Raw genomic sequence first — 25,890 nt, 5'->3', positions numbered from 1 at the left:
AACTGTTTCTAACATTTATAATAAATCAGCATATTAGAATGATTTCTGAAGGATCATGTGACACTGAAGACTGGAGTAATGATGCTGAAAATTCAGCTTTGCATCACAGAAATACATTCTATATTAAATTATAATAAAATAGAAAACCACTATTTTAAATTGCAGTAATATTTTTTTACAGTACATTAAACAAAACAAAACATTAAAAATTACTTACTGATCCCAAACTTTTGAACTTTTAAAAAATACAATAAAAAAGGTATAATTAAAAGTTTAAATAAAAAAAAATAGAAAAATGGAAAATATAATTAAAATATAATTTATTTAAAATATAATTTATTTCTATGATGCAAAGCTGAATTTTCAGCATCATTACTCCAGTCTTCAGTGTCACATGATCCTTCAGAAAACATTCTAATATGCTGATTTATTATAAATGTTACAAACAGTTGTCCTGCTTAACATATACATATATATATATATATACACATATATATATATATATATATATATATATATATATATATATACTTTGATGAGCATAAGAGACTTCTTTAAAAGACAAAAAGTTTGAAGGGCAGTGTAAAAATTACTATAATCAAAAGTTAGAATAAAAATTGAAAATCATAACAACAATAGTCACAACAGTAAGCACTAAATCAATGCCATCTGTACAGTTTTTGATAAAAATAAAAATAAAAGATTCTTTGTGCTCTGGGTAGTCATGCTAACTCTCATGTAAACACTGATTATTTGTACTCTTGATAACAAACCTATCAAACGTCAGAGGGTTAACTTGACATTTCATTCATCTGCCCACTGCCATATTCGTTATCCAGTGCTCCCATTGCAGGCAGACATTTGACAGCCCCCTCTTCCCCAAAACTCACCAGGAGTCTGTGTGTGGCTGACTCCAGATGTCCCAGCCTCTTTTGTTACCGTGGAGATTCAGCTGGCCACTGCCCTCTCATTAGTGTCTGCTGATCCATATGTCATGTTAAAGACGGCCTTTGATCAGCAGTGAGCAGGGGAACATTTGAGCCACCTATTTTCACAGCAGACAAAGATTTGAGGCAATCAAACGACAAATACAATAATTTGGAATACGACAAAGCTTGTTTACAGAGCTGTAAAGACCACACAAAAGTTATTCCACACATTTATTATTACCAAACGCATAATCCTTGCACATTTGCTATCACACTGACTCTGACTTGAACTGAGGTCTTATCCCAAAGGTACCTTAAATCAAATAGACATACTTCCACAGAAGGTCCTTATCAACAACTCGATTTCCTTATCCATTGTCTACATATCTTGACATGTTTTCTGGCACCGTGCTTTTAATATTGACTGTGGTGAGTTTCTTATATCTTACTGAATAGGTTACCTAAACTATTAAAAATTCAGAAAAGAGACAACAGTTTAAAACAAGCATGTGAACTGAAAGTTCTATAATCAAGCTCACAATAAGAACCACGTCGAAGTGTGAGAAAAGTGACAAAGTTCCAACAAGTCGGAGAGATCATAAGAACAACACCCCTTCCAAACCGAGTTCCCATGGAGACAAGTGGGCTGGCATACAATAGAAAAGAAAAAGAAGGAGTGCGAAAGAGAAAGGAAAAATAGAGAGAAGGACCGAGGGCACAGGGGAAAGGAACGTAGGATGGGGGGGTATAATGAGCTGTTCAGCAGAATTTTGGGCATGAAAAAAGTGGACAGAAGAGTGAAGCGAGAAATTTTCTTTTCTCATTTTTCTCATCCTGTTAAAATAGTTGCTGTTTTAAAACAGGTGGTTTCTAAACTTAAAAAAAAAAGTAGCTATAGATAGATCGCGGATCGATCCAGCAAATGCCAGACAGATTGATTTGGCAAACGAGGGCAGGACAAAAAGTACGTAGAGGTGCTATTTCTCCGCTCTGTGTAATAGCAAGAAGGCCAAATCTGTCACAGAAGGCCGCCTCGGCCAAAAACTTGACTGTTTACCTCCTCGCTTCTTGCCATAAACGTCCTCCTCTTTAGTCAGGGAAGTAGAGAGAGGAGAAAATGGAAACCAAAGTGCATGTCCATGCCCTTCCCTTTGATCTCTTTTTTGGCTACCTCACTTATTTAAAGAGTTTTGCCCAAGTATTGTCTGGCGTCTCTCTCTCGTTCTACCCGCTCGTACTCTTTATCTCTTTCCCTTCGTGTCTCTATGGCCAAGCTTTTTTTCTGTTGGCATGGCTCCTGTTTGTTTTCAGCCATTTTGGGGACTGGCAGTGCTCGTAACAAACTGCTTAAATGGCGTCCTCTCACTCGCTCATTCTCTCCCTCGCTCCGGCTCTCCCTCCCTTCCTTGCTATCATCAGGCTTGGTGTATGTAGAGTAGAGAGTGTGCATGGGGAAAGTGTGTGTCTAATGAACAAAAAAAAATTGGGAATAAAAAGAGAATTGGAATTAAAATGAGGCTGGGGGGTGTGTGCGGGTGAGCGAGGGGTATGAGGCTGGGGGAGATAAAAAATGCAAAAACAGCCCAGAATCATGTGTCAGTGGCAAACTGAAGTGTGAGCGAGCGAGCGAGTGAGCGAGCGAGCAAGGGAAGGAGAGATAGAGCGGCAGAAGGAGGGGGAGAGTCAGAGTGCGAGAGAGTCGTTTCTGCCCTCTACATAGCGCTGCCTGTGTGCACGCGCTCGTCTTTCCCTGTGTTCTCTCTCTCTCTCTCACTCATACACGCACACGGGAACACGCAGACCAGGACACACAGACCGAGGGAGGGAGAGTGAGAGAGTGAGAGAGAGAACACATCGCAGCCGAGATGCAGCAGAAGGTTTTTCGAGGTACGTTGTCTTGTTGTGTGCTTGCCTAGCGGAGAATGGGAGTGAGAAGGAGAGACTTTTTCCTCTGATCTATCTCTCTGTCTTCACCTCTTCCTGCTTCTTGTGTTTCTGTGCCACTCTCATATCATATCGATGTTGTTTTGGTTCTGGGTAGACACCAGAAATGAGTGTGCGTGTGGGTTTGTGTGTGTGCGCTAATCAAGGCCTGTCTCCCTTATCCTCGGCTGTTGTGGCTGAACCACGCAGTTCTTTTTCAGGGCTGGTGAGTCGCTCCACGATTAAAGTATGATCAGAATAAAGCTTCAGACTTCTTTTTGGTGCGTTCTCTTATCGTGCATTTGGATACTTTATGTTGTGGCAAGTTCAGATCTCAATAGCGAAGGACACGTTTTGAGAATTAACGATTAAGCAGCATCTCCGTCGTTTTCCTAAAAGCAGCATCTGGATGGATGTCAATAGATGTTATAAGATGCACTTTTGTCTTTTCCTGTGAGGTGCACTATTAACTTCCCAGCAAGGCCATAGGGTCAGAGGTCGTTAGAAGCCAAGCAGCCAAGTCGTACAATCTTGTCGAAGCGAGCTGAATTTCCTGTCAGCTAGCATGGGATATTTGCTATTCAAACTCTGGCACACGTTAGCATAAAGTTTCTGGCATATCTCGCATCAAGTTAGAATGGAAACATGGCAGTGCTGCTCGTCTTCCGGACCAAACTAAAGCAGGTTCAGGCATGATCTAAAGGAAGCAGCTTTAGCCAGGTCACTCTGTCTATGATGGCAAAAATCTTCCAGTTTTGCTTTCCTCAGAATATCGTCCTTGATCATATTACAGCAACAGATTTATGGGAATCACTTGTCGAGTTTAAACTCAGCGGACCATGTCGAACACAGAGTGTAACATGGGCAGACTCGCTAGAGCATGGCCCGTCATGCCAAATCACCAAGATCCCATAAATTGCTCGGAGGGGAAAGCAAGGAGCGAGGAAATCTTACCATGAACCCAACCTCGGACCATCCAGATCCATCTCCCAACTGCTCTCCCCGCTCTCGCTCTTCCAAAACAGCCCACTCCTCCTTTTTGCTCTTTTTCCTACCCCTCATCTCTCCTCTGGCTGGCTCCACCATGTTTTTTGGCAGGGGGTTGTGCAGAGTTCAGTATCTAGCGACAGCCCCCTTTTCACAGTCCGCCTCACCCTGGTGGGCCCCGTCACGGCCACACGGAAACAGGCGGCCTTCACTCATTACCCTTTTCCACTGCCATTCAGTCCATGGTCTCTTTTAGTGGCACACAGCTCAATGCGAGACCTTTAGGCCATTACCCAGCTTCTTCCGAGACAGCTCTCAGTTCCTAACCAGCTGTGACCGCATTATAAAACAACTCATCTCATGTGCTCAAATTGAAAATCTTTACCAGCATGCACTGGGAGACGCAACACCTTAATACTTCAGCTCTAACTCTTTCAGTCGGTCGCATGTTTAAGTAGAGGGGTAGTCAGAGGGGGGAGGCAAAGGCCCTGTCACGCTTGGCCAGCCTCTTGCACCAGGGACTGTTTGTTGAGAGGCAGTGTGTGCGTCATATGCAAGAGAAAAGGAGGGTGAGAGGGAGAGATAAATAGGGACAGACGTACAGAGAAAATGAGGGGGTGGCAGATGTGTTTGTCCATTCACGATGCGAACGCCGTGTAAAACTGTGTCATACTTAGGCCTCGTTTCATGTCACAGCAGCCCCAGCCACAACAAGTGTTGGGCAGGTTTAAATAATGTTCAGCTCTTCCTGTCTGAATTTACTCTTACGTAACATCTATTATTATACAGGTCTTCTGGTATACATCCTTTGCACACTCACAGCAGCTGCATTTGTGATATGCTGGGTAACGCTAGCTGTCAAGCCGATTGTTTACAGACAGACCGGTTCATATATGCCTGCACGCCTGCAAATGTGTTTGCGTGTTGAGAGGAGAGTGTGTGTGTGAGTGCATGCAGCTTGTTGACTGCCTTGTGTGTGCGAGTGTCAGTTTGTGTGTGTGTGTGTGTGTGTGTGTGTGTGTGTGTGTGTGTGTGTTTCTGTGCATGTGTTTGTGGCTGTTCCTGTCTCCAGGCCTGGATCTTGCTTTCTTCCCCACCTCTCTCTGTCTCTCTCTCTCTCCATTGCTCTCCCTCCTCCTCTCTTTCTCTCCCTGCAATAACAGTGCTGACCTAGTTTCAGTGCGTTCAGGCCTGCTTGTGGAATTTTACAGAGGCCTGCCTGCCTGGCTAAAACGCAGGCAGAAAACCATGACTGGGGATTTTCTCTGGTGTCGCATCATTGGTGATAACTAAGAATGTTCATCAAAATCTAGGGTAGATTTTGGTAAGAGAGGCTAAGCAAATAAGATAATCATTAAATAAGCAACAAAGGGGGGTTTAGGAACACAGCAACGATGTAGAGCTTTCATTCTCAGACTGCTAAGGAAAACTCCATGATAGTACTTTTCACATGGCCTTTCGCTTTAAATGATATAAAGTGTAGTTATATATATTAAAGGAGTAGCATCAGGAATAAACGATGCGTCAGTTCAAAAGGCCATCTATATTTTGGTACCTTTTCAGTCTAGGCATATTTGGAACACTTTGCCTATAAATAACACTCTGTTGGGGAAATCTTAATTAAATTTTAGCAGCGTTCAATTAGGTGAAGGGAATGCTGTGACTCAGTGGGGTTGATTGCTGAGATTCTTTCCACATTTGCAGATTTTGTCATGCCAAATTCAGAAACTAAGATGACTGCAACCAGCCTTGTCTGACTAAGTTGACTGTGTGTAATTACCATAAAGGATTGCGTATTTCGTGCTAGCTTGTATTAAATAGGCAGTCAGTCTGTTTTAAATTCTAGCATGCAGATTTGCCACCACACAATGCACACTTTTTGTCATGTGCTATACTACTACTACACTCTCTGGTTTGTGGTTGTCTAAAATCTACAATGTTTCCTATGATGAAAACAGAATATTTGAACGATCTTTTGTTTTTTTGCAGGATTGAGAGTGGGGCCATGGTGTCGGGAGAGGATAGCTGGGACCCTCTCCACAGCTGCACTGCATTCTTGGAGCTGAATGTGCAATGCATGGAAATCCACATCTTGTTTTATATGAAGATAATCAAAGATGCACAATGTTACCTACATCTAGGAGTCGTTGTCTCTGGGCTTGACCTCCAGGAGCCGCCGTCTTCTTGATCTGACACTTCTGTTTCTACACTTTGCACTGAAGATATAGCTACAGGAGACCCTCTTTAAAGCATTTCCCTGGACCTTGTTGGACTACAGATACATCCTTTGACTGTCTAGTGCTCTGTTTTAGGCCAGCTATAGCCTTGGAGAGCATCTCAGAGGACTTGTACAAAGATCCAATGAAACACAGAAATAAACACATGAGAGGAGACAGGATGGGAGAGGGCACGGAGGAGGCGGACGGTGCCAAAACGACGAGAATATCGCTCAGTTTTCCCCTCAGTGCTGGATTGCCTGGCTTTTCTGCGCAGAAGCACTGCTCCTCATCCCACCCCACTTCCTCCACTGACGTCCATGACAGAGATGGCTCAGATGGCACGGTGTGGATGGGGGAGGCATCCAGAGATAAACAATTATCGAAAACGTCATCAAAAAATGACCGTCTGCCACGCACTTCCTCTTCCTTCCCTGTCGATCTAACTGCTCCAGTCAGTAAGAACTGCAAGTCATCTTTGTCCTTTTCTGTTGATGGAAGTGGTTCCAGATACCCAACGTCTCACTTACAACACTCTAGCAAAATGGACTATTCAAAAGAGACAGCTGGGGTTGGTCTCAATAATGGGTACAAAGAGCATTCGACAACAGAGACGGCACACATCCTTTTCAACCTCAGCGCAAGAGCCTACCAGGACCAAGGTGTGAAGGATCCCGAGAGTTCAAAAGGCAAGAAACGCAAGGCAAACAGCCTCCATGTTGAACTGAGCCTTCCTCTCCCTAGCATCAACCCTCACTCGTCCTCATCGACCCCTCCTCCTCCTACTTCGCCCTCGTCTGTCTGTCTAACTTCCTCCCCCTTGACTATCCCCACACCATCTTTCCATGACTCCTTTAGGGCAGTGCCGAAGCCAGAACTACTGTGTGGGGTGTGCCACCGTCTGTTCAGCACTGCCTCGTCCCTCACTGTCCACATGCGTCTCCATCGGGGGGGACGAGTACTCAGCTGCCGCCACTGTGGCAAAGCCTTCATCCATAATAAAAGACTGCAATCCCATGAGGCCACCTGCAGGCAAGGGCTGCCAGCTTTTCCAGTGCCACCCAAAGAAGAGCCCCTGGAGGAGGGTGAAGTGGAGGGGGAGAGAGCAGATGAGGATGCAGAGCAAGAACAGCTTGGACAAGGAACAAGGCCTGGCCGGCCTATAAAGAAAGTGCGAGACCTTCACGCCCGTCATGCTGAAACACTGACTTGCGGGGATGCCCAGGGGGAAGAGGATCACTTTGTAAAAGTGGTGGATGGACATATAATTTACTTTTGCTCTGTGTGTGAACGCTCTTACATGACTTTGTCCAGCCTGAAGCGACACTCCAATGTGCATTCGTGGCGCCGGAAGTACCCCTGTCATTACTGCGACAAGGTTTTTGCTCTGGCAGAGTACCGCACCAAACATGAGGTGTGGCATACGGGTGAAAGGCGCTACCAATGCATCTTTTGCTGGGAGGCATTTCCTACTTACTACAACCTTAAAACACACCAAAAGGCGTTCCATGGTATCAATCCTGGATTGATCTCAAGTGAAAAAACGGCCAATGGTGGCTACAAGCAGAAGGTCAATGCCCTTAAACTGTACCGCCTGCTGCCCATGCGATCTCTGAAGCGACCTTACAAAACATACAGTCAGCCAATGGCTGATGGACTACTCACTTCTGATTCATCAGTAACCCTGCCTTTATCTATAGACGACAGCCTCCCACAACCCCTGGACACTAAGAAATTGGAGTCTTTCCTGAAAGATCTTCAAACCCCAGACATCAAGACAGAGCCTGAGGGATTTCCTATCAGGGTGGGTGTTGAGCAGAGTAAAAATCTAGCTTCACCTCAAACAGAAGCAGAAGCAATAGAGACAGAGGAGTCGGATTTATGGCAGTCAGATAGTACCAGTGGAAAAAGCAAAACTCCAAAGTGCCCAGAAGGAGCTGTCTCTTCAGTAATTGCATTTGCACACAGCAAACCCTCTGTCATCATGCACAGCGCTGCAGTTTCTTCCTCTGTCATTGTTCATAGAAACAAGATGAACTCTGAGGAAAGAAAAAGAAGTCCAGAAAAACATCTAATGGCAAAAACAGGTCAAAAACAGATAAAAAAACATAGCCAGAGAGAGCACACAGAGGCATACAGGGAGTGGGATGCTGTCAGCGTGGACCGAGAGGCCTCAAAAATCAGACAGCCAACGGAGAAACTTCACAAGGGACGAAAAGTTCACAATAAAGCAGAGTCAAGTAAGACAATTCCTTTAGCAGTGGGTTCAGAAGTCAAAGGCAGCGGTCCACTTTGTCAGATTACTGTGCGCATAGGGGAGGAGGCCATTGTCAAACGGAGCATCTCTGAAACAGATCTAAGGAGGGACAAAAGCCCTACACACAGCAAACCCAAAAAGGGCAACCTTTCGCAGGAGGACCAGAGAGAGCAGCGGCACACCAATCACCACCAACGTAAACACCGTAACTCCAGTCAGAAAGGAAAGGAGGGGGAGTCCAAATGGAAAAACCCTAAACTGAAAGGCAAGGTGAGGAAATACTTCTTCCGGCAGGAGGTCAGGGAGGACAGAAATGACCATGACATGGAGGACAACCTATGGAGGCCTTACTATTCTTACAAACCCAAGCGAAAGGCCCTTCATATGCAAGGGGCTAAAGCCTGGAAGCGCAAATTGCACTACAAACGATCCCTGAGGCCTATGAGGAGAGCTGAGAGACTCATGAAGAATCTGAATAAAGAAACTGACTTTGAAGACGCAGACGAGGGAGAGGAGAGGAGACAGAAAGTAAAGAAAGAGCGGAGAGAAGTTAGTGATCCACAGAAAACTGAACTCAAAGAAATGTCACACTTATGTCCTGTCTCTTCAAGAACAGAACAAAAGGAAAAAGAAAAGGGAACTCATGGAAAGCCTGATCTTCCTCTCCCTTCATCTGTTTCACAGGCTACAATCAATCCTCAAAACTCAGCGTCCTCTATCATCAAACAAAGATGGTCAGAAGATCAGGCTTCTGAGTGTGGAACATGTGGGCGATGGTTCTCCAGCCCACGGAAACGAGACAAACATGAGTTGACACATCTCTTTGAGTTTGTGTGTATGCTTTGCAGAGCTCCATTCCCATCACAGTCCAAACTAGAGGAACATCAGAGAACTCAGCATCCCAAAAACAAGCCCCTTTCTGCCCCTACTTTCTTCGCTTCCCAGTCATCAAGAAACGAGGTGGAAATGAAAGCGGATGAGAATGGAGTGGATGGACGTTCCATAGAGAAAGGCAGTCCAGTACGCTTGGGCAGGAGGCCTTTAATCAGATATACATGCTCACATTGTGACAAGGTCTGCAAAACCTCTGCTGCACTTAACTGTCACCTCAAGCGACATGAGTTAGGCAGTTCAACCGAGGTTGAAGACACACAGGAAAAGCAAGATATGCCAAGTTGTGCACCTATTGCAGTGGAGACTACACCAAGCAAAGGTTTAGACACCAACTGTGAGCCAGTACAGCCCGTGTCTGTCATATATTACTCCAAACCAGACAGTCAAATCACTGACAACCAACTGGGTGAGAAGATGGAAGAACACCAAAGAGTCAGAAATTGTGAAAGCCCCAAAGTGGCAGCCAATGACAAAGTCCACAGTCCACTGTGTGCACAGTTTTCCCAAGTTATGCACAGCCCCACTTTAGAAAGGTATAACGTCATCTCTCCTAACCTCCCTAGTGTACTAGTAATGAATGGTGCAGAGTGCCTAGACTACAGGACACCAGAGAAACGGAACTTAGACACACTAGATCAGCAGAAGAGAAGCCCAACGCCAAGCGACAGGCAAATCCAAGTTTCTCAAATGCTGACAGAGCCTCAGATTAGAAGAGACACAACTCCATCTGGACCCATATCACTAAAAACAGGCAGAGGTTATGTGTTTCGAGAAGGTGACAATATTCCAAATGAAGATTTCAGTGATTTACAAGATGCTCAGGATTTAAGAATCTTTCCTCAATCCAGCAGCCAAGCCCAAGACTTATCCATGCCAACAATACTGGCAAAAAAGAAGGAGCTTGATCAACAGATTAAACATCCATCCAACATCTCAAAGGAACAGTTTTGTAACGAGGTGTCGTTGCTAGTACCCAAAGAGGAACCACTCAGTCCTATACCATCTCCTACATGCTCTGTCATTCAAACCACTCCAAAAGGACCTTCTCAAAGGTATTTAAAGTCACCTTGTCACTCTCCAGGACCCTTGGACCTACAGTTGCGCCCACAGGTGGAGCATAGCCAATTGCACAGAGGAAGGCACAATACAGAAAAACAGGGTCTTATGTTTCCAGCGAATTCAGCTAGGATGAGCGAAACTCCTCCATCCCACAACCTGCTACATCCCCAAGTGCCCATAGCAGAGCCTGAATCAAAGGACAACACCTCTGTCACTTCTACAGAACACCACAGAGGCTCAGGCTACCCTGTCCGGGAGCTTACTCTTCCCTTGGTCATACCTGGGGGGTACTGCTCCGGTAAGAAACAGGACGAGCAAATCCTGATGTCTTACCCTGCTGGACCCCTACCCTTTCCGCCACTCGGGAAGATCGTACCCCACTCTGACTCCACTAAACTGCCCTTTTACCCCGACCCCTATCACCTACTGTATGGCCCACAGCTACTGCCATACCCCTATAACCTTGCTGCCCTTCCAATGGCTCTGAATATGATGGCATCAGGGGACAAAGAGCCCTTACCCTTCTTGCCTTTTTTCAATTACGCCGCCGCTGCTGCCCCTTTAACGGGCACAGTGCCCCATCCTTTAGTGGTGAACCCCAGCCTATACAACAGTGGCGGCAGCAGTAGCACAAAGCAGGACACCCCATAAGTGAGTACACAATGGCAGCAAGGGAATATCTGTGAAAGAGCAGAGGAGGCCATTAAGGGTGGAAGTTATGTTTTTCTGTTTGTTAACTGAACACTCTTGCACAGCTCTTACTTCTCTTTTGTAAATGCATAGGCATACATAGGAATCAGACGTGGTGGAAAGATGGAGAGGTGTCTTGACGACAGGAAGAAAGGATATAAGGGGGTGAAGAACAATAGATATAACGCCCCCTTCAGGCACTGCCAAGATGCACCTCCAACACACCACTTCTTTGCCTCTTCTGTAGTGTCGTTAGAGCTTGGATATCCGTCCTCTCAAAGTCAATGCGATATTAGGGATAACACATGAACAATAACAGCTAACAGGATATGTGTTGCGCTAAATGCATTCTGTCTGCTTCCCATAATAAGGACAGTATAACAACAATAATGATAATAATAGTTGTGTTAATTATACTGCTTATAGTAATACAAGGGTGGCTTATCATTGAAAGTGAATTGTTATGCCCGAAGAGGCTCAGCATACTCAACACACAGGGAAGGTGCAGCAGCAGTTTTGTGCGTTTGCGTGCGTTTGCGTGCGTGCGTGCGAGTGTGTGCATGCATGAGTGTGTGTATAGTGTGCGATTTTGTATAGAGGTAATGCATGGAGACTTTGGGGTAGCTCATAGTGTCATATCTTACAACATCGGTACTCCAGTCACGTGTTTTTCAGTATTTCGGCTTTATGTGTGCCTGCAGGTTTGTGTAAGTGTATTTGTGGGGTGTGTTGGGGGTGTAGGCATGCACACTTAAAATCATTTGTGCTGCATCAGCCTTGGTCAGTTCCATGGAAGTTCACGTAAAAACATCATTCCTGGAAAGCTGTTATAATCTTAATAGGTCAGTAAATAGAAAAAATAGATGAAGTTCTTCTTTCGTAAGTCATAGCATAGCAACTTGATGGTGTAGCTACATGTCATATGGATTAAACATATTATTATGTGACGCCTTCACTAACCAGGATCATCATGACAAGATCAAATGTACGGTGATGCAGAATCCACTCTACATTTGAGCATGTTATGCCTAGAGACAGATTGTGTTTCGCATAGTTCGGTTTGTAGGATGTTGGTATTAATCCTTGATCAGTTGTGAAATAAGTCTGTGTTCTTCCAGTACTCCTGCCAACCGTTTCATCTCTTCCAACAACATACGTTCCAGTCGACTTCATGTTTGTGGCCTTCTCCTCCCCACTGCCCCCTGGTGTCCACGAAAGACACTCCATTCACTTGACTGAATTTGAGACGGAATAGAGAGAGAGAAATGACAGAGTGAGAGAGTGAGCAAAAATTGGAGAAAAGCGCAGCTGGCCAGTGCGTTAGCATAAATGGAGCTTCCTTTATAAAGACAGAGAGAGCCGTACACTTGTAAGAGGCAGTAGTTGGTGAATGTTAGTTTTAGAAAAACATAATCTACTACAAGCAAGCCACCATTTCTTTCGGTTAGCAGATTCTCTCTCCGCAGCAGAGAAAAGAGAAGGACAGGACGTCAGTCGGTCCTGGCGCCCCTGCAGGGCCTGCACTATGGGACTTATAGCACTGGAGTGGCTTAAGCTCTCCCTTGTACTTTTTTTTCCCCCTTTTGTTTTTCACTATATTATTTGTTTGATTTACATATTTTTCCCTTTTTGGTAGTGAGACAAGGCTTGTACTTGAAGCTCGTTCAAGTACACAAGAATATGAATGTAATTTAGTCATGAGTTTAAAATTAAAGACAGTATGGTAGATCCTTTCTGTACGCTGACTTGAAAAATAACATGTAATATTGAACCGCTATGAGGTATTCATATATAAATATATATATATACAGTAGTCTTAGGGACATGTCAAGGAAGTTGGATTCAATATAATCACAACGCATGAGCAACAATTGCTTCTTCAGTATCTTCTGGTGTTGTCACAAAACTCCATTTTCCTCCATATGTGGTTCTTCATTTTCTCCTGCTTTTTTCTCGAGGAAACTTTTTGCTCCCTCTTTTTTTAACCCTCCCTCTTTTTTTAACCCTTCAGTATGAAAATTTCAAATCTAAAACCAAAAAGAGAAACTCCTATGTTGCCTTATTTCTTTTTCCCAAGCATTTTCGAATACCACCTTTCCATCTCCAACTCTTTCTCATTCCAACACCCTCTCCCTGTCTATTCTCAATATTTTACCTTCTCCCTTTGAGTAAGTGTGAAACTGTGCAATGTAGCCGCAGCACTGTTCATTTCCTGAGGGTAAAACACAATGCAATGAATGGTTGTGGATAATGTAGCTTCACTTGGGTATGAGTACAAGCCTTTTGTTTGCATTGTAAAAGTGCGTGAGAGAGAGAGAGAGAGAGAGAGAGAGAGAGAGAGAGAGAGAAAGAGAGAGAGAGAGAGAGAGAGAGAGAGAGAGAGAGAGAGAGAGAGAGAGAGAGAAAGGGTGTGTGGTGGTAAAGGAAAAGGAAACCAAAACAAGGTCTATCTCCCTTGATAGCTACCAACAAACTGATTTTGGACCTCTAATTTTTGCTGTATTTCCTCCACCATGACAACATTTTTACATGAATTCTAGAAATGTATAAATGAATGAACTGTGTCCACCACCTGTACCAGTGATTGGTAAAAAAGTCAATGTTAAATTTGTGTACACGAATGTAAAAAACATACATTGTTGAGAGGTTCAATTATTTTTAGAGAACTAATAACATTGGCTTTTTTGTCTCCATTGAATATTTAAATCTAATTGGGTTTAAATACAGGCTCGAATATCAGTTGTTAAATTATGAATCAGGTTTAAAATGACTAAATCTAAAATTCTGATGTTTACATACAAGATGCCTTTGCATTTTTTATTTAAATAAGCTAATAAGAATATGCACATAATCTGAACGCACCTTACAAAGAAAAAACTGTCATACCTTTTTCTATAAAACACTATTTAAGTATTGCTTTGAGGAACAACATAATGAGTTACTAGTTCTTATGTTTCATCCATCAGCGAACATTCAACGAAATTCAGTGGATAGTATGCTTGAAAAAGGTCACTTGTGACTGTGTGGGCTACTACTACTAAAAATATTTATCAGTCAGCATCTGGATAGACTACTGAATATTTGCACAGACCTATAAAAATGTTTTAGAAATTAAGCTTTTTGGGGACATACGTAGTGAAATGATCACAGATCTGTTTGGTTTTAAACAATATCTGAACTACAAAACTATTAGCATCATTTTGGTCCACCCAGAACAAGGACCCTTGGAGGCTTCAATTGTCAATCAAAGTGACTAAAATCTACCAGCTGCATATGTTCTGCACTTGGTCATAGTTGTAGGCATGTGACTAAATTGTCTGGTATTTTGTGACAATGTTATATTGTGCCATTGTTTTAGAGGTCCACATTATATTTGGGCAGTTTCAAAGAAGTGAAATGTTTGAAAACTTTATTTGTGTCTTGTTGACTTTGTGACCATTTAATGCAAAGGTTTGTTGGCACACATTGCCGAATCAAGTCTACAATCAACAGTTAATTTCTTTGCTCCTGTTCTCTTTACTCCCTCTGTCCACACTACAACCATACAAATAAAGTATTAACCTGATGACGTGCACAATATTTTTTGAATTCATCATTAATACGCAGTGCTGGCACAGTTTTGACAACACTAAAAATATACAAGTGGTGCAAAAAAGACTCTGAATTTAAGTTAGTGTTTGATAAGCTAAAGGTATTGTTTTAGTACATTGTTTCTAAGAGTTGGATCATATATACACTCTTACAAATAAAGGTGCTTTAAAAGGTTCTTCATAGCGATGCGTTGGAGGAACCATTTTTAGTCAAATGTTTCTTTAAAGAACCATCTGTTTCTTACCTTTTTTTAATTTGAAGAACCTTCTTTCACCACAAAGAACCTTTAGTGAAACAGAAAGGTTCTTAATTTATTAAAGGTTCTTTATGGAATCATTTGGACAAAAAAACGTTCTTCTATGGCACCTTTATTTTTAAGATTGTAGACTGTAGTATGCAGGCAATGGCCAGGTATTCCTGCTCTTTGGCACTGGCCATGAAATTTAAGAAAGTTAACCAAGGGTCAGACAAACATTAATGTGCACCTATCAAATAATTCACCAAAATGTTGGAACCGCTGTTCATAGTACTTGTTAGTCTTAGTCTGAAATATGTCAAACTACACTGGCACTTCAACTTTAGCATTCCAAGTACAAAACAAAAAGCACCTAGGCCTCATTAGTCATACATCAAGGTTTCACTGTACTGGACGAACAAACATCAGATACATTTCAAAGTTCATTTGTTATCAGATCATAAGTAATCAGACTAACAGCCAGGGGAGCGTTTCCCAAAAGCATCGTAAGCTAACTATGGTTGTTAGTCCCATTGAATTCTATTGCTAATGACGAAACTTGTGACCGTAGTTGGGACAGGTCTTCAAAAAAAAAAAAAAAAAAAAAGCAACAATTTGCATATAAATTAGGTTAAAACTGATATAGAATTGTTTTTTTTGTTTGTTTTTTTTTAAAGAGAGAGTGCAGCCACGTGGATACTCTAAATCTCATATTGCATTAAGATACACATCCAGTCAAAAGAATGTTTTTTAGAAAATATTTTAAAATGTAATTTATTCCTGTGATCAAAGTTACATTTTTAGCATCATTAGTCCAGTGTTCAGTGTCACATAATCCTTCAGAAATCATTCTAATATGCTGATTTGTCATTATTAATATCAATATTTAAAACAGTTGTGTATTTTTTTTTTCAAGATTCTTTGATGAATAGAAAGATCCAAAGAACAGTATTTATCTGAAATAAAAAGCATTTGTAGCATTATACACTGACTATACCATTCAAAATCTTAGTAAAAAAATTCAAAGAACTTTTACTCAGCTGTTTTTTGTTCTTGTTTTTTGAGCAGCAAATCAGAATATTAAAATGATTTATGAAGGATCATATGACTGGAGTAATGATGCTAAAATGTTTAAATATTATAATAGAAAACTCCTATTTTAAATATTTAAAATCTTTTAACATTTTACTGATTTTGCTGCACTTTAGATTAAATAAATGCAGGCTTGGTGAGCAGAAGAGACTTCTTTAAAAACCATTAAAAATCTTTTTGACTGGTAGTGTATGCCTTATTTGCCATTTCCTCATTTGCCATTTGTCAAAATCATTTTTACTAACCTAAGAAATTACAATATCCAATTGTATCCAATTTAATTAAGACAATACATTCACAGAAGGTAGTTTGTGCCAAAAAATTATGTAAATTATCATGACTTGATGAAAAGATTAACAAATGTGTGCCCAAATATGTACCTTCAGTACAAGTTAGAAATTTATTTTTATCTAATCTATCTCTAAAGGCTATATATTAATGTTTTGTTGTATTAAAAGTTTACTCTACAACCATTCAGTCATTTATTTTTTCATTTTGTGCCCAACTTTCACCCACTTCTTGTTTTGTACTCATTAAACACCACAGCACAAACATATAATTGAATGCCAATTAGGCTATTGTGATACTACACTGGTAAAATTATTCACCATGTTATCAGCATACAAAAGACCTGCAGACTCAAACAAACAAGCCCAAAATCAATATTTTCCAGTGCTGTGATGTCGACATCCTCAGTCTGGTCTTCTGGGGAAGGTCTGTGCTAGACTGGAGTTTACTCACTTCTCAGAGTAAGAGAGAGAGAGAGAAAGAGAGAGAGGTAGTCTGATGGCAGTCGGCTAAACCAAAGTCCTCTAGCTTATGTTCTGATTCCATTCCCTCTTGTTTCTACTCATGTTCTAACCTCTGGAGTTAAAAGAGAATGAACTATCCAAAGGAAGTGGTCATACTACTGTTAGGCCTGAACCTGATACTGCTGTGCAGGAGAGTGTCAGGTGATCAGGTGAGTATGAAATCTCTAAATGACAGGTTTAAAGAAAAAAAATTAAAAAAAAATTTTACGGCCTTTTGCTTATTACTAGGCAATTATGTTGAGAAACTAGTGTTTTTTTACTGTGTTATGGCAATTGTTACCATGCAACTGAATCAACAGAAATTCAAATGTAAAGGCTAAAGTTGAAAGCACAGATATGAATGAAGATTCTATGTCTACTGAGGCTTGCTTGCTTGATCCACTTCACCTATTTCTTTGGTAATATTATAAAAAAGATTTATTTAGATAAGCGCAATGCTGACGTATGAAATGAGTTCATATAATGCCAAAGAAAATAAACTTGCTTTGCCTTTAAAAAGATAGTCCCCCCCCCCCCTTTTTTTTAATATCTTGTGAAACTCCAGCTACAAAAAAGACCTTTTTTAAATTTAATTCCACATTTTAAAATTATTTTGGATAAAATGTAAAGTAATACCCAATGTAATGGAAATATTAAAGCTAAAAATATTCAAATTTCATTGGTTAGCTATTTAATAGACAATATTGTATAATGTCTATGTTTTTTACCATCTCAAACTGAATATTTTAGTTATTTGGATTTACATTAAATTTGATGAAACTGTAGTTTTTATTAATTTAGTTGTTTTGTATTTCACATATGTATGACATTTAAAGTATTACACAACAGTTTGATGGATTTTTGTATGCATTTCTAAATATTTAATTAATGCATAAATCGAAATAATAGGCTTTTTTACACTACCAGTCAAACATTTTTGAACAGTAAGATTTATAATGTTTTTTAAAGAAGTCTATTCTGCTCACCAAACCTGCATTTATTTGATCCAAAGTACAGTAAAAACAGCAAATTTTTAAATATTTTTACAATTTAAAATAACAGTTTTCTATTTGAATATGTGATTTATTCCTGTGATTTCAAAGCTGAATTTTTAGCATCATTACTACATTCTTGTGTCACATGATCCTTCAGAAATCATTATAATATGCTGATTTGCCGATTAAGAAAATGTATTATTATTATTATTAATATAACAGTTGAGTACATTTTTTTTCAGGATTATTTGATGATAAGAAAGATCCAAAGATCTTAATTTATCTGAAATAAAAAGCTTTGGCAACTTTTTTTTTTACAATTTTTAACAATTATATAAATACTAATATAAATAATACTTTTATTTAGCAAGGATGCTTTAAATTGATCAAAAGTGATGATAAAGACATTTATAATGTTCCAAAAGATTTCTAAATTCTACTCCGCTGTTTTAGCATAATAATAATAATAATAATAATAATAATAATAATAATAATAATAAATGTTTTGAGCAGCAAATCAAAATATTAGAATTAATTCTGAAGGATCATGTGACTGGAGTAATGATGCTAAAAAAATCATCTTTGAAATCACAGGAAAAAATTACATTTTAAAATATATTTAAATAGAAAACTATTCTTTTAAAACATATTCTTTAAAAAAAACAATAAATTTTTTTGACTGTGTATATACAGTTTAAGTGTATTTACTAAAATATAGTGAATGTATACAATTTATAAAAAACATCTAAGCTCTTTCTTGTAATATTAATATTTTTCCTATCAAAAAAAAATATCCTGAAGCAGTATTGGCATGTTGAATTAAATTATTTTGAAATACCGGTGCCTACGCTTCTGCTAACATTCTACATTTCAAAACATATTACAGAAGACAGACCACAGCACACGTATATTTCAAGCTAATGTGCTGGCCTGGAAACAACTTTAGCTGACAAAATCATTGCATGGTTGGCGTATTCGACTCTGAATTCGCTGAACCCTGGTTCTACACTTGCCCGGGGCAGCAGTATTTACACTGGCGGCTTGTCTGGGATATTGCAGATGCTTGTGTTTACCTAGCCTTTAGCGAGAGTGTGAGAGATATGTCTAAATGTAATCTGAGCATGCTTGGCTGCTGTAGGATGTTTGTTGTATGATGTCAAACCCACTCTCTGATTTTTGGGATGACTGAGACAGATATCCGGCAAGGGAATCATCAATCTTGCACACAGACAGACCAAATGGTCTCCCTTAGCGCAGACGAGCGCAAATCTCTCTGACGTCACAAGGTGAGTCAACTTCATAATGCGTCACTTTCCAAAGCGTAATTTCTTGGCGCTCAACTGCAGTAGTTGCTCATAGTTATCTAATTTAAATAGACAGAACATCATAGTGGCAGATTTCACTGTGAGATGTTTTACCTCGCACATACAGCATCAGATCATTCTTTGAGTTTCGGACCCTTGATCCAGAGGGGGCCATCTTTTATGGAGACACCAAAGATGGGCAGGACTGGTTTGTGCTTTCACTGCGTGATGGCATACCTGAAATGCAGATTGGGAAAGCTGACATCCTAGTGAGCATAAAAGGAGGTCGCAAACTCAATGATGGGGCCTGGTACTTGGTAAATACTGTTGAACTTTTCTTAATCTCTGCTGATTTCTCTGAAGCCTGATAGCAATTTAGATCAACAGCCCTTTGTACGGACTGTACACACCAGAGTATAGAAGTTGTACGATTTTTAAATGTTTTTAAAAGAAGTGCTCACCAAGGCTACATTTATATGATTAAAAATTGGGTAAAACAGTAATATAGTCATATAATGAAATATTATTAGAATTTTAAACTACTGTTTTCTACTTATGTAATCCTATTTATTATTTCTCCTGTTTAAAAATAGTAAAATAGACTCGCTAAAGTGGTATATAGAGTGTTTTTACAATCCTTTTTTTCTCTCAGAAAAGTCGCAAAAACTTTTTTTTATTCAGTGGCGGAAACGGGCTTCCATAAAAAACAGTAGGTAGTTCGGCAGGGGATTCTTATGTGGATGAGGAGAGATAAACACCAACGTTCTGGATTCGGACGGCAATAAAATCACCAACTAAGCCCTGTAAACTGTGAACTTAACTTTTTACCGAGTGTTTTTACAATACGTCAATCGGCCATATTGGTGGCAGAGAACGTAAACAGTGCCACTGAATCGAATGAAACTTGCAAGTTTTGCTGATAATTGCTCCTGAAAATTAGTACCAAAAGTTTTAACAAATCAAGGAAACGAGTGCAAAAGACTGATGAAAAAAGACATTTGTGGTTGGCCAAACTGAAGCAGGATTTCCAGAGCAGAATCTTGACAATATCTGTGTTTGTTGTTATCATTTCTGGACAGGTGGGTGAAATATTAGGCTAATATCTTAATTAATACTTCTTGTACGTATATTTACCACCTAACTTCGTTCGTTAAAATCACGCCCATTTCCTGCTAACTAAGTACTTCTCTATATGATTTAGCAGCTTCCACATGTTTTTACAGCATACAGTAAATGTTCAGAAAATCAGTATCTCCAATATGGCCACGCATCCGGGTAACTGACCGAACCGTGACATAAGTATGAACCCTCTATAATTATATGCGATATAGTTATGTATATGTATATCATACACATTTTAAAATTGTATTGCAGACCTTCTGCTGCCATTATAATGACCCATTTCGAACGCTGACGTGGTTTTTTTCTCTTTCTGCTCCAACTTGCTATGGTAAAGCAGTTACGAAATATTGTTTATGTAAATGTTTTCCACCATTTCAGAAATAATTATGCATGCAAAGTATAGCAAAAGTGACAACAGTCACTGTATGATGTTCGGCAATGGTCAAATAGATTTAAACACTGAATTTTGAATCGATTTCTTGTTGTAAGCTTGCTTTTTATCCCACAATTCTGAGGGAAAAAGTCAGAATTGTAAGATACAGTATAAACTCGCAATTGCAAAAAAAAAAATCGGAAAAAGTCAGAAGGTCAAGATAAAAAACTCCCATTTTCGAGAAAAAAAGTCAGAATTGTATGTTTTTATCTTTAAAAGTTTATATCACGTAATTCTGACTTTATAACTTGCAACTGCTAGTTTATATCTCACAATTCTGAGAAAAAAAGTTAGAAATGTGTGCAAAAAAGTCACAATTGTGAGTTTATATCACGGAATTCTGACATTAGAACTCGCAACTGCTAGTTTATATTTTACAATTCTGAGAAAAAACTCGCAATTGCGAGAAAAAAAGAATTTGGAGAATTTTTATCTAATTTAATTCTGACTTTATAACTCGCAGTTGTTTTTATCTCACAATTCTGACTTTTTTTCTCTCAGAAAAGTCACAAAAACCTTTTTTTTAATTCAGTGGCAGAAACGGGCTTCCATAAAAAACAGTAGGTTTTTCGTTAGGGGATTCTTATGTGGATGATGAAAGATAAACACCAACGTTCTGGATTCGGACGGCAATAAAATCCCCAACTACACTCTGTAAATGGTGAAATTAACTTTTTACCGTCAGAATAGGCCTAATGTTAAAAAACTATTGGAATGCTTTTTGTTTTTGTGGAAACCATAATACATCTTTTCCCGATAGGATTTATTGATGAAATGTGATTTAGGATTTATTGATGCAGTAATAAATATTCTAAGAATTCTCTGTTCAGCTGGAATTGCGCAACGAGGGCAAATTTGTGGTGCTAGAGGTAAACAACCAGGTAGAGCTTGTAGTCGGTCTCCACTCTAAACTGGCAGAAGATGAACTAACAGGAAAGATACGTCTTGCTCTTGGTGGCATGCTGGTGGACAAACAAAGGCTCTTCCATCCAGTAAGTTTAGATTTTCCTTTTATACTTTAACTGAAAAGTGAAAAATAACTATCACTGATAGCATAGACTGACATCATAAAATGTCCTTTATTTTATTTCTCAGTTTGAGCCAGAAATGGATGCTTGTATAAGAGGAGGGCATTGGCTAAATCTCAGCACCACCTGGGATACAGACCCAACATGGGAGCCCCAGCCCTGCTTCTCCGAGATCAAGAAAGGGAGCTATTTTCCAGGAACTGGAGTGGTTACGTTTAATACAACCGGTAAGCGAAAAATCATGTATGTTTACAAATCACATTGTAGATTAGATGACATTATCCTTCCATGAACATATCACGACAGATCTTCCTGGACTTAAGACAGAAGAGGCCGGTATCACAATTGAGATCTATGGATCCTGGACTGGGACAACTCTGAGTCTCCAAAGCACAGGATTCAAGTATGTTTTGCGAGAGTTAGAAGGGAAAAAAGATGTCAAGGTATGCACACAGTAAAATGAAATGCTTTTGACATTTGCTTTGCTCACCTAATGGAACCCTAATGTAGTGTTGTCTATTTATGTATTTGCACTGTAACAGGAGGTGCAGCCGGGCCTGAAAGAGGGATCGGAAAGTGCTGTCCCTCCCCGTGAACCTGCAACACTTACTTTCACCATACTGAAACATTCACTCATGGTAAACAGCAAATCAGAGCTTGAAACGGAAAGTCTGGACTTTTTCTCCATGTGGAAAAAAGGGATGCTATTGACTTTTGGGGGAGTGCCAGGTAAATTTGCGAGGTGGAAGTAAGCAAGAATTTCCGTGCTCAAGTAGTCCTCCATTCACCAATATCCTCTACGTTTTGTGTTAAATTCTGTATGTTTCACTTGTATTTGTCAAGTAGACAACCTTTTTTTTTATTAAACAAATCTTTATACTTTATATTGACGCAGAGAATTTGTTTTCGTTGATTCACTGAACCCTTTTACTTTTTTTCAGGAGACAGCGAGGTGGCAAAAAGTACACAGTACCTGCGTGGGTGTCTGGATAAAATTCTTGTCCAAGGCCAGGTCATTGATCTTGATCGGGCATTGTACAAACACACAGCGGTGTCGTCTCACAGCTGTCCTACAGAAGCAGTGAATGAACTTACTTATTAGTGACACAAGGCACTCATCCTGGCAGGCTTAACTTTAAGATTCCCTTCATGTTTCACACAACTTATGTCTGTCGTAGACAGGCCTATTTAAAAATGCCCAATGTTCAGTTGACCCAAAAACTCCAAAAATGTACTGATGGGTTGTTATGTTAGACTGAGGAATCAAATACATTTGAAACTAAATGGCACTTCTTTCCAGTACATTAATGATTGTAAAATGTAAATCCCTTTAAACTCTGTTTACAAATGCATTTAAAAGGGAATATGTGTCAAAGAACATCTCTTAGTCAACCAAATAAATCAAGAACAATACAAGATTGTTTCATTGCTGTTTCATTAATGTATCATTCAATGAAGCAAACACAAAAATGTGCAGGTTATGTAAAATAAACTAACTAACTAACTAATTAATTATGGGTTAGTCTGATAATGTCTCTGTTTACTAAGATTCTTCTATTATCTGTTAAAACCCACAATAATATATGAAATATCAGTAACACTAATATATATAAAATGATTATTTATTGGGTGTTTCAATTGGGAGGTTATGAAAATTAGATTGAAATAAATAGTGCATTTTATTCCAGAGTTGTTTTTAAAAACATCTTTAAGGAACTTAACTAACAAACACTTTTTTCAATAAAGCACACTTTTTAGGGTGTTATTCTATAACATTTAGCTTTTATATGTGTTCAGAACTGTGCTAGTTAACCATGTACTGATTAGCTTCTTTGAGCTAAGCTCAAAAGTATCTAAAATTGTCACTACTGAAACAGTCACGACCGAAACAATTGGTGAAGTTTCGGTAGTGACATTATTGTTTTTTTGGATGTTATTCTATAACAATAATAATAATAATAATAATAATAATAATAATTCATTACATTTATATAGCGCTTTTCTAGACACTCAAAGCACTTACAGTGTCAGGGGTATCTCCTCATCCACCACCAGTGTGCAGCATCCACCTGGATGATGCGACGGCAGCCATAGTGCGCCAGAACGCCCACCACACACCAGCTTACTGGTGGAGAGGAGACAGAGTGATGAAGCCAATCAGAATATGGGGATTATTTGGAGGCCATGATGGTCAGAGGCCAATGGGCAAATTTGGCCAGGATGCCGAGGTCACACCTCTACTCTTTTCGAAAGACATCCTGGGATTTTTAATGACCACAGAGAGTCAGGACCTCGGTTTAACGTCTCATCCGAAGGACGGTGCTTTTTTACAGTATAGTGTCCCCATCACTATACTGGGGTGCTAGGACCCACACAGACCACAGGGTGAGCACCCCCTGCTGGCCTCACTAGCACCTCTTCCAGCAGCAACCTAGTTTTCCCAGGAGGTCTCCCATCCAGGTACTGACCAGGCTCAGCCCTGCTTAGCTTCAGTGGGCGACCAGTCTTGGGCTACAGTGTGATATGGCTGCCAAAATTCAGTTTTTATGTGGGTACAACTGTTCAGAGCTGTGCTAGCTGGACCATGTGCTGATTAGCATCTTTGAGACGGGCCCAAAAGTATCTAAAAACGTCACAGCCGTAACAGTCACGACCAAAACATTTTTGAACACATAAAGTTGGATTCAAAATACAACAAATCTCATAAATCACACTTGAAATATTGTTCAAACTCTAATTGTTATTGATTTACCACTGAAAACTTTTTAATAAAATAGAGCAGACGTATGGCAGATCTAAGCAAAATCTTAATAGGTCAATTTAGCCCTTCTTATGATATATATATTACTGTGTTTCGGTAGAGGCAAATTTGGGGAGAGGAAAAATATTCCAAAACTTCCTGAAAATACAATATGAGAATTAACTGCAATTACTAGAAATGTGTACCTTATACATTATACAATATGCATACATACAAAAAAATCTGTATATATAATAAAATAAAATATATTATATATAGCTCTTGACTGTTTCGGCGGAACTGATGCGTCACTGAAGGTCATAATGTAGTAACTAATAAAATTTATAAAATTAATAAAAAATGAATTGAAATGGGTTTTCTGTTTCTGTTCATAGTCATCATAGTTAAACGTGTAATACTTAATAATTGAATGGTGAAAGATCATATTTTCACTTATTTTATTACAAAATATATATAAATTTATAATTGACACTAAACAAAAACAGGAAAAGATTATTACTATTATAAATATAATTTTTAGATTTTAAATCATTTAAACATGACCTTTAGATATAACACTAAAACAACTTATTTTAACAATTAAAATAAATAAACAAACAAACAACTAACTAGAAACACAAAAGGTCAAAAAGTTTAAGAAACACCAACGTAATAGTTTTTGCTGCATAAGCTTCAAATATTCAGTTATAAAGAAGGTTTATCTGTAGTCCACTGCCATCTAGAGGATTTTTTAACAAATGTAGTATACTTTCCGCATATTTAAAATTAGGTAATTTTTAATAGATTAATCAGTTTTCTGTTTAAATTACTTTCCTTAGAAAATACTCCGTTTTAAACAATTCCCAAATACGATTCTTGACAGCGTTTTTGAGTTCTTCGTGTTAAAGTGTTGTTTAATTTATCACTAACTTCATTTGTGATGTTGTAAACTGTGTCGTTTAAGTTTTTTCGGTTTGAATTTACATATTACCTACCTAGCACATATATCCAGCTTAATCAGCTCATGCACGTTTGCTGCATTCTATTTACACTCAATGCACTGATATTTATTTATGCCGACAAATATACCCAGAGCCAATGGCGAATTACCCACAAGCGGCTTTCCAGTGTCGCAAAACGACGCTCGGTGTCGTGCACCGCGCCGCCCGTGCGAAGATGGCGGCTGAGCTGCATCCGCGCAGCGGAAAACTGATCGGTTTGTCGAACTCCAACCGAACCGCTCAACGGAATCAGCCGGTACAGGAATTCAATCACGGCCTGGTCCTCAGCCGGGAGCCGCTGAGGGACCGCGATGTCTTCACTGTCCGCATCGACAAGAAGGTAAACAAGCATGTCTCACCAGAGAGAGAGAGAGGGAGAGAGACAGGGAGAGGGAGAAATCGAGAAAAGGGTGGGAGTGTGTGTCAGATCGTCTGCAGTGGTTCATTACTGTCACAGCTTATTCATAGGTCATGCGTGGTGTTTAGATATGTGGATGTTTGAGGACGTGCGTGTACTGCGGGTTTTGCAGTGATCTGTCATGGTTTGTCAGTGCTGTTGGTGTTTGGATGCTGGTCTGCCTGGCTATTCCTGGACTGTCATGG

General features: G+C 39.7%; 3 protein-coding genes across 3 annotated transcripts in view; all 3 read left to right on the top strand.

Annotated features, from left to right (window-relative positions):
• The first annotated feature begins 2,706 nt into the window (after positions 1-2,706).
• Positions 2,707-14,520, top strand: zbtb4 (zinc finger and BTB domain containing 4). Its single transcript, XM_073828100.1, has 2 exons — positions 2,707-2,816; positions 5,829-14,520. Exon 2 carries the CDS (start codon positions 6,201-6,203, stop codon positions 10,914-10,916), a length of 4,716 nt encoding a protein of 1,571 aa, XP_073684201.1. The 5' UTR covers positions 2,707-2,816; positions 5,829-6,200; the 3' UTR covers positions 10,917-14,520.
• Positions 14,521-16,615: 2,095 nt separating this feature from the next.
• shbg (sex hormone-binding globulin) lies at positions 16,616-22,962 on the top strand. The gene is made up of 8 exons (XM_073828984.1): positions 16,616-16,834; positions 18,854-18,945; positions 19,091-19,280; positions 21,349-21,510; positions 21,614-21,773; positions 21,853-21,989; positions 22,089-22,275; positions 22,488-22,962. Exons 1-8 carry the CDS (start codon positions 16,754-16,756, stop codon positions 22,646-22,648), a joined length of 1,170 nt encoding a protein of 389 aa, XP_073685085.1. The 5' UTR covers positions 16,616-16,753; the 3' UTR covers positions 22,649-22,962.
• A 2,500-nt stretch (positions 22,963-25,462) lies between these two features.
• neurl4 (neuralized E3 ubiquitin protein ligase 4) overlaps positions 25,463-25,890 on the top strand; it is a 30,752-nt gene continuing 30,324 nt past the window's right edge. Inside the window, exon 1 of the mRNA XM_073827876.1 lies at positions 25,463-25,627. Coding sequence (XP_073683977.1) covers positions 25,463-25,627 — 165 coding nt within the window. The remainder of the gene's footprint in view (positions 25,628-25,890) is intronic.

Source organism: Garra rufa, chromosome 22, assembly GCF_049309525.1.
Source record: "Garra rufa chromosome 22, GarRuf1.0, whole genome shotgun sequence".
NCBI classification, from domain to species: domain Eukaryota; kingdom Metazoa; phylum Chordata; class Actinopteri; order Cypriniformes; family Cyprinidae; genus Garra; species Garra rufa.
The sequence above is the reverse complement of the archived record's forward strand: the minus strand, read 5'-3'. Positions and strand labels throughout refer to the sequence as shown.